Source organism: Rutidosis leptorrhynchoides, chromosome 1 (assembly GCF_046630445.1).
Source record: "Rutidosis leptorrhynchoides isolate AG116_Rl617_1_P2 chromosome 1, CSIRO_AGI_Rlap_v1, whole genome shotgun sequence".
NCBI lineage: Eukaryota > Viridiplantae > Streptophyta > Magnoliopsida > Asterales > Asteraceae > Rutidosis > Rutidosis leptorrhynchoides.
This window is the reverse complement of record NC_092333.1, coordinates 87514735-87523567: the sequence shown is the minus strand read 5'-3', so window position 1 is coordinate 87523567 and position 8833 is coordinate 87514735. Positions and strand designations below refer to the sequence as shown.

General features: G+C 31.9%; 2 protein-coding genes across 2 annotated transcripts; both read left to right on the top strand.

Annotated features, from left to right (window-relative positions):
- Positions 1–1741: 1741 nt before the first annotated feature.
- On the top strand, positions 1742–4067 carry LOC139886477 (uncharacterized). Its single transcript, XM_071870312.1, has 4 exons — positions 1742–2835; positions 2920–3021; positions 3330–3429; positions 3522–4067. The coding sequence occupies exons 1-4, from the start codon at positions 1742–1744 to the stop codon at positions 4065–4067; spliced, it is 1842 nt and encodes a 613-aa protein (XP_071726413.1).
- Positions 4068–4079: 12 nt separating this feature from the next.
- Positions 4080–7667, top strand: LOC139886472 (uncharacterized). The gene is made up of 2 exons (XM_071870300.1): positions 4080–4212; positions 7273–7667. Exons 1-2 carry the CDS (start codon positions 4080–4082, stop codon positions 7665–7667), a joined length of 528 nt encoding a protein of 175 aa, XP_071726401.1.
- The last annotated feature ends 1166 nt before the right edge of the window (positions 7668–8833 follow it).

The window sequence follows — 8833 nt, the reverse complement described above, 5'->3', positions numbered from 1 at the left end:
TAGTTAATTAAAAACTATGATAAACTTTGATTTAAAAGTTGTTATTCTGAGAAAATGATTTTTATTATGAACATGAAACTATATCCAAAAATTATGGTTAAACTCAAAGTGGAAGTATGTTTTCTAAAATGGTCATCTCGACGTCGTTCTTTCGACTGAAATGACTACCTTTACAAAAACGACTTGTAACTTATTTTTCTGACTATAAACCTATACTTTTTCTGTTTAGATTCATAAAATAGAGTTCAATATGAAACCATAGCAATTTGATTCACTCAAAACGGATTTAAAATGAAGAAGTTATGGGTAAAACAAGATTGGATAATTTTTCTCATTTTAGCTACGTGAAAATTGGTAACAAATCTATTCCAACCATAACTTAATCAAGTTGTATTGTATATTATGTAATCTTGAGATACCATAGACACGTATACAATGTTTCGACCTATCATGTCGACACATCTATATATATTTCGGAACAACCATAGACACTCTATATGTGAATGTTGGAGTTAGCTATACAGGGTTGAGGTTGATTTCAAAATATATATAGTGTGAGTTGTGATCAATACTGAGATACGTATACACTGGGTCGTGGATTGATTCAAGATAATATTTATCGATTTATTTCTGTACATCTAACTGTGGACAACTAGTTGTAGGTTACTAACGAGGACAGCTGACTTAATAAACTTAAAACATCAAAATATATTAAAAGTGTTGTAAATATATTTTGAACATACTTTAATATATATGTATATATTGTTATAGGTTCGTGAATCAACAGTGGCCAAGTCTTACTTCTCGACGAAGTAAAAATCTATGAAAGTGAGTTATAGTCCCACTTTTAAAATCTAATATTTTTGGGATGAGAATACATGCAGGTTTTATAAACGATTTACAAAATAGACACAAGTGCGTGAAACTACATTCTATGGTTGAATTATCGAAATCGAATATGCCCCTTTTTATTAAGTCTGGTAATCTAAGAATTAGGGAACAGACACCCTAATTGACGCGAATCCTAAAGATAGATCTATTGGGCCTAACAAACCCCATCCAAAGTACCGGATGCTTTAGTACTTCGAAATTTATATCATATCCGAAGGGTGTCCCGGAATGATGGGGATATTCTTATATATGTATCTTGTTAATGTCGGTTACCAGGTGTTCACCATATGAATGATTTTTATCTCTATGTATGGGATGTGTATTGAAATATGAAATCTTGTGGTCTATTGTTACGATTTGATATATAGGTTAAACCTATAACTCACCAACATTTTTGTTGACGTTTTAAGCATGTTTATTCTCAGGTGATTATTAAGAGCTTCCGCTGTTGCATACTTAAATAAGGACGAGATTTGGAGTCCATGCTTGTATGATATTGTGTAAAAACTGCATTCAAGAAACTTATTTTGTTGTAACATATTTGTATTGTAAACCATTATGTAATGGTCGTGTGTAAACAGGATATTTTAGATTATCATTATTTGATAACCTACGTAAAGCTTTTTAAACCTTTATTGATGAAATAAAGGTTATGGTTTGTTTTAAAATGAATGCAGTCTTTGAAAAACGTCTCATATAGAGGTCAAAACCTCGCAACGAAATCAATTAATATGGAACGTTTTTAATCAATAAGAACGGGACATTTCAGTTGTGCATGAAAAAACCTTTTTTATTCCTAAGTTTACTTATACCCGGTCCATCTGCTCTAGGTAATAATATAGATGTCTATATGCAACCTCTAGTTGATGAGTTGAAAGAGTTGTGGGATACTGGAGTTAATACTTATGACGCATCAACTAAGAGTTACTTCACACTGCGTGTTTCTTTGTTATGGAAGGTAAGTGACTTTCCTGCGTATGCGAATTTATCGGGTTGGAGCACTAAAGGTAAATTAGCTTGTCCTTCATGCCATAAGGAAACCAGATTAACACGGTTATCAAACTCCTACAAAGAAATCTTCATGGTACATCGTTGCTGGTTGGAATTGTTGCATCCTTTCCGTATGGATAAAGATTCTTTTGATGGAACGGAAGAACGTGAAGGGCCACCGCGTAGCTTAACAGGGGAACAAGTCCTTGCGGAGCTGAAAGGTTTTGAAATAAAATTTAGAAAACTTGTGAAGGATAACCCATCCTTACCATATAATTGGAAGAAGAGAAGTATTTTTTTTCAGTTACCATACTGGAAAAATAACTTTATACGTCATAATATAGACGTAATGCATACTGAAAAGAATGTATGTGACAGTCATATTGGAACGTTAATGAATATAGATAGAAAGACCAAGGATCATTTAAAAGGACGTCGTGATTTGGAAGAAATGGGTATTAGACATGAACTTCATCCAGAACCTTTATCAAATGGCAAAGTGTATTTGCCTCCTGCATGTTTCGAAATGGATAAAAAAGAAAAAGAAAAATTTTGTAATGTGCTAAAAGAGGTGAAAGTGCCAGATGGTTATGCTGCTAATATTTCTAGATGCATTCAGGTAAAACCTACTCCAAAAATGTTAGGCCTAAAAAGTCACGATAATCATATTTTGATGCAGCAGTTGCTTCCCGTGGTAATAAGAAATATTTTACCGAAGCATGTGCGTTCTGTTATCATGAAGTTATGTCGGTACTACAGACAATTATGCTCAAAATTTTTTAATCCTAAAGATTTATTTAACATGGAAAAAGATATTGGAAAAATACCTTGTGATTTAGAAAGGATTTTTCCACCATCATTTTTTGACGTCATGATTCATCTATCGGTTCATCTAGCTTCAGAGGCCAGATTAGGGAGACCTGTTCATTATCGTTGGATGTATCCAATCGAGAGGTGACCATTTATAATGTAGTAAATTATACTCGTTTGAATACAACTTTTTTTTTAATCTGATATAAACTTTTTTTGACCACTCAGGTATTTAGGTACAATAAAATCTTATGTACGAAACAAGAGTAAACATGAGGGTTCAATTGCAGAAGGATATTTAGCGGAAGAGTGTTTGTCATTTTGTTCTCGGTATTAAGCCAGTGATGTCGAGACCATACATAATAAGACTAGCCAAAATCATGATGATGGTGGTGATGATACTGTCTTACCAATATTTTGTATGCCTGGTCGACCAATTGGTGCAATAAACGTAGTAAAACTCGGCTATAACACTTTGGCTATTGCACACTCACATGTGCTGTTCAATTGTAGTGAAATAGATTTCTTACGAACGTAAGTTATTTAAATTTACTATGTTATGAGATTATTTTTTTATATGACATTGTGTATTTTTGACGATAATGTACATTATTCTCTTTTTGTTACTTTGATTGCAGAGAGCATCTGAATATTCTTAGTCATCAAAATTCGAAAAAACGTAAGCATGACATTCAACATTTACATAGTCAGGAGTTTGAGGAGTGGCTGTCTGATTACGTAAGTTATTTTTGCTAGTTTTATTACGATAATGTAGTGATGATATAACTGAGTCGAACTTATTACTGTATAAACAAATTGCCTCAAATCAGGTTGATGAGGACATGACTAGTTGGGATAACAGAATCACAAGTGATATAGAGACATTGGCAAACGGTCCAAGTGAGGTTGTAAAAAAATATAAGGGATATATCATAAATGGTTTCCGATTTCACATTAAAGATGTAGAGAAGAATAGGACAACACAAAATAGTGGAGTCATACTTCAGGCTCTAACAAGTAGCTTCTCGAGTGCTAGATATAATGATCCTATTGTGGGAGATGTCACTTACTACGGTGTTTTAAAAGATATAATCGAGTTGCAGTATGGTGATGAGAAGAAAGTTGTTTTGTTCCATTGTGATTGGATATCAAGTGGTTCCAGGATAAAAGTTGATGAGAATGGGTTTACGACACTCGATTTTCGAGGTCTGAAGCAAACTAAAGAGCCTTATATCCTAGCTTCGCAAGCACAACAAGTATTCTATGTTGCAGATCCTGTTCATAAAGATTGGAAAGTTGTGATCAAGACAACACCTAGAGATAATTTTGACATGGATGAACAAATTTGTATCGATGATGTAGAAACACATTTGTAGAGTGAGACACCGATGGGTCCTCAACTTGTAGAAAATGAGACTATTGATATGGTTAGAGGCGATTTGGATGGGGCCATTATTGACGATGATACTTTAGTTGCTGTTACAGATAAAAATCAAATTGATCCTGATCAGGGGCGGATTTGTAAGTGTTCAACATGTGTGCTAGAACAAGGCTCATAATTCAAAGGGGCCTATAATCCGACAATATATACTCGTAGTACTTATGAAAAATATTGTTATGACTATTGCGGGTATTTAAGCAAATGAGTGTGTGTCATTTACTTCTTTTGTATTTATCAAAAATATCCCATAACTATAGTTTTTATAGATGATGACGGAATTTATGTTTCTTATGATACATATATAATCTCAAATTTCAAATATACAGAATGGTTAGTGTTGTACGAGTGTAACTTGTACTTAATTTATTTGTGTTGTAATTTCTATATCCAACAGATAAAAAAAATACCATAGTACACAATGGTTGTAACTTGTAACTTGTAACTTACTTTATCGGTAACAGTAGTAAGGTAATTAATGGACTGTGTGCTGTGATGGACTTGTAGGCCTCACCTTTTTATTTAGTTTTAATTTATTTTTTGTATAGTTAGTTATTATAGGATATAAATTGTCTATCTTACCCTTAAATGGTATATTGACCTAATAGCAATTTAAGGGTAAAATAGAAAAACTTGTATCACCAAAAATCTTCTTGTAAAAGCAACCTATTTCTCTCTTTTCGGTTGTATTTTCCCATCATATATGTCATATATCTTCTTGTAAAATAAACCTCTCAAATACACATATATCATCTAAATTGGTTATGCCTCACTACCATTTGGGAACCAATGAAGATGAAAAAAATGGTGGATCTATCAATTTTAAAGGTTGTATTGTACAAACAAATAATGCATAATGTTTAGTGATGTCATTTTTTTTTTAAACACAAAACTAGAAAATTTTCATCTTTTAAACAAAAGACAAAGATGGAGCTTCATTGGTTCCCATATGGTATTGATGCATGACCCAATTTACATCTAAAGTGGTCACTACAATTTTCATCTAAATTGGATATGCCTCACTACCAATTATGACTCAATACATTGCTAACACCATGTGGGTCAATGATCTGGAAGACAGGTTTTCATGATCTTTTTTCATAATGTTTAGTGATGTTATTTTTTCATGATCTTTTTTCATAATGTTTAGTGATATTATTTTTTAGTGATGTTATTTTTTTTATGTTTTATTTTTGCAAGACATGTATATCTATAAGATGAAAAAGATGGAGATATGTGCTTTCTAAGATCTTTTTTCAGGCCCAAAACCCGCAGGTCGAAAATCATGCTATTGTTAGCAACGGATTGAGTCACGTTTCTACAATCAGAATAACTATGATCTCTCTGATCAATCTGATTATGGAACCGTGACTCAATGCATTGCAAACACCATGAGGGTCAATGATCTGGAAGACAGGTTTTCATGATCCTAGATTTGGTATCTTTTGTATTTGGGTGTTGAAAATGGTGGATAGATAATGGACACTTAAAAGTTGAAGTGTAAATTGGAATAAAATGTATGTTGATTTTGAAAAGGGTAAACTGCTATTTAAAGAAATTACATTGGTTTAGAAAAAATATAAAATAAAAAAGATTATGTATAAGGATTGATTGTGTGTGCAAGGGAACACTCTGGTGGATATACATTGGAAATCGAGTTGCGTATAAAGTTGAGAAAGCAATATTTTGATTATTTAGTTATAGAATACACATATTTAATTTAAATTTAAATAGTTTTAATTATTACATCATCAATAGCATTTTACAATTGTTTGAAGCACATGTTACAATAGCCTAAAACATGTCATTACATCACCCCAAACTCTCTTTTAAAATATAAGAGTAGAAGATTATTATTAAAATAAATATAAACACCATATAAATTATCCCTTTTAAAAGATAAGAATAGAAGATTATTATACAACGGATATATTTGCAACGGTTATCTAGGTTTTCTCCTATATAAATACGAGTAAATGTCCATTCTTCCATACCTCAACACCATATAAATTATCAAATTACTCCACGTTTTCGAACGTTTTTCTTTCGCCAAGTGTATACATTTCCAATCATCCGAATACTCACCGTTGTAGTAAACATAAATTGGGACAAGAGTGGGTGCCATTTTGAGTGATTTTTATTAAGAATCATCATTCCATTTGTTAATTAAGATCTATTTATTATTTATTATTATTATTATTATTATTATTATTATTATTGTTATTATTATTATTATTATTATTGTGTTTTGTAGAACTATTCGTGGTCATGGTAGTCCAAGTGAAGGTGAAAACACAAAGAGATCAAGTTTTTATAGATTATGACGAATTTTAGTTTTTATTTGTGTTGTAATTTCTATATCCAACAGATAAAAAAAATACCATAGTACAAAATAGTTGTAACTTGTAACATACTTTATGGGTAAGGTAAATGTATCCCTATTATGTAGGTAATTATTATGTGGGTAATTAATAGACTGTGTGTTGTGATGGACTTGTAGGTCCCACCTTTTAATTTTGTTTTGATTTATTTTTTGTATAGTTAGTTATTATAGGATATAAATTGTCTATCTTACCCATAACCCTTTACTTAATATTATTTGCTAGTAATATATATTGACTTTCTTATAGATACTAATTGAAATAAAATTAGAAGTATATTTTATACTTAAATAAAATCATCATTAAGTGCACACGTGGTAACTTGTCGATTCATTTTTACCAAAAATCAACTTGTAATGCCAGAAAGCAAGTTGCATATTTTCTTCTCAAGTCTTTTCTCTGTTATACTTTCCATCATCTTCCTGTATATATTTCTCTCAAGTACACCAATTTCATCCTTTTTTCTCGTATTTTTTATTTAAAAAAATGGAAGTTACTCAACCGAAGATGATCAAAAATCTTCCACAAGATATGCTTGTGGAAATTTTATCTCGAGTTGAAAGTTACTCATCCGACCAGTTATTCATGTGTAAGTCGTTTTGCAAAAGCTTTCCGAAGCTTTCCAAAGATCCTTTAGTATTAAAAAGGCTTTCCCTAGATCGGTGGCCTCTATTACCTTGGGGAAACCCTAGATTCTTTGTTTTTTATTTCATTATACGATTTTTGGAAACCCTAATGTGATATTTCGCTGGGGTTTGATAGGTTATTTTGACGGTAGACATATCGATTATGGCCTTGAATGTCTCAAGCGAGCTTCGAATAGCCAACTTACAGAGGCTGTTTATGTTTATGGTTTAATTATGTTTGCCTCTTGCAAAATAGAGGAAAAGCATGTCGGTTTACAAATTTTGAATGAAACATTCCCACCAGAGCCGGAGATGGTGGTTGCGGTGAGAACAAGGGTTTTTGATTTGCTGCGATGTTTATGGTTATTTAACCGCCTTCCTTTTGCTGACGTGGCAATGTCGTACCCTATCTCTGACCACTGTGGTTATTTTCCACATATTCATGGGTTTGAACTCACGATACCGGAATGCATGTCGTGTTTTTGGGCCTATGAGTTGGGTGTTTTTGTAAACCAATTTGCATATAACTAAATTTATGTTAGTATCTTTTAGATTTTGTATAAATTATACTCCTTTAATTTAATGTAAATATTAGTAGTAATTTCTATTAATTATATGATGATCAGTTTATTTGCTTCCATTTTTCCTTCGTATTATCTAGATTGCTTCCATTTTGCTTAGGGTTTATCATCACAACATAGTTTTTAATTAATACATTTTAACATGAACCAATCAATGGGGCTGCAAGAATTTATGTTCTTTATGCTAATAGAAACAAAGGACACCCAAAAAGGTGATTCCTTTTTAATGTTTGTTGTTGACTAGCTCCGCCCTTTTACTTGTATATATGTTTGTATGCAATTTGCTGTTGACTTGTTGCTTAAAACTGTCACCGGCCATTAGTCCCTTTCTGATCCAAAGTTCAACTAATATACCTTAAAAAGGAAGGATTCCATTTGTTTTGTTTCTTTTATGTTTTGTCTCTACTGCAGAATCCAATTGAGTGCAGAATTGAATTCAACTACTCATATTCTTTTATTTTCTTAACTGCAGAATTCAATGCTAATAATTCTATCCCAAGTAAAATGTGAAAAGGCTAGGGGTCGTGTTCAGTTCGCATCATTAATTAGATCATTAACTAACATCATTAATTACATCATTAACTATATATTGTTTGGGTGAGTTACTTTGCAATCATGTAAACTGAATATATATACACTGAATACGCATTGAGAAACATAACCTATTTCTGTATTAATGTTGGTTTGGGAGCTCATTAAGAAACATAAAAACTTTACATGTTTGTTTATCCTGCAAAAGAAACACTCATGTTTTGTGGGCTATGTTTTAACTATTGATCGACAACCATGTTTATTCAATGAATTGTTAAGGGTGTACCGATGGAAAATCGGCATCGATATGGAAGGAGTATTGGATAGAAATGTTGTTGAGAAATGTGAATTATAAGTTGTAAAATGTTTAGGCTCAATGGATTGTAAACATAACTGCTTTGTTGATCTAATGATGTTAACTGTTACCTATATTGTTTTGTATCTCATGAAGTTAATGTAATAGTTTACGGTTTTAAAAAAAGAATCCATTTAATATGGCCCAACTACAATTCTCAGCTAAAATTTCGAAAATAAAAAATGAATCCATTAAATCTGGCCCAACTACAATTCCCAGCTGAAATTTCG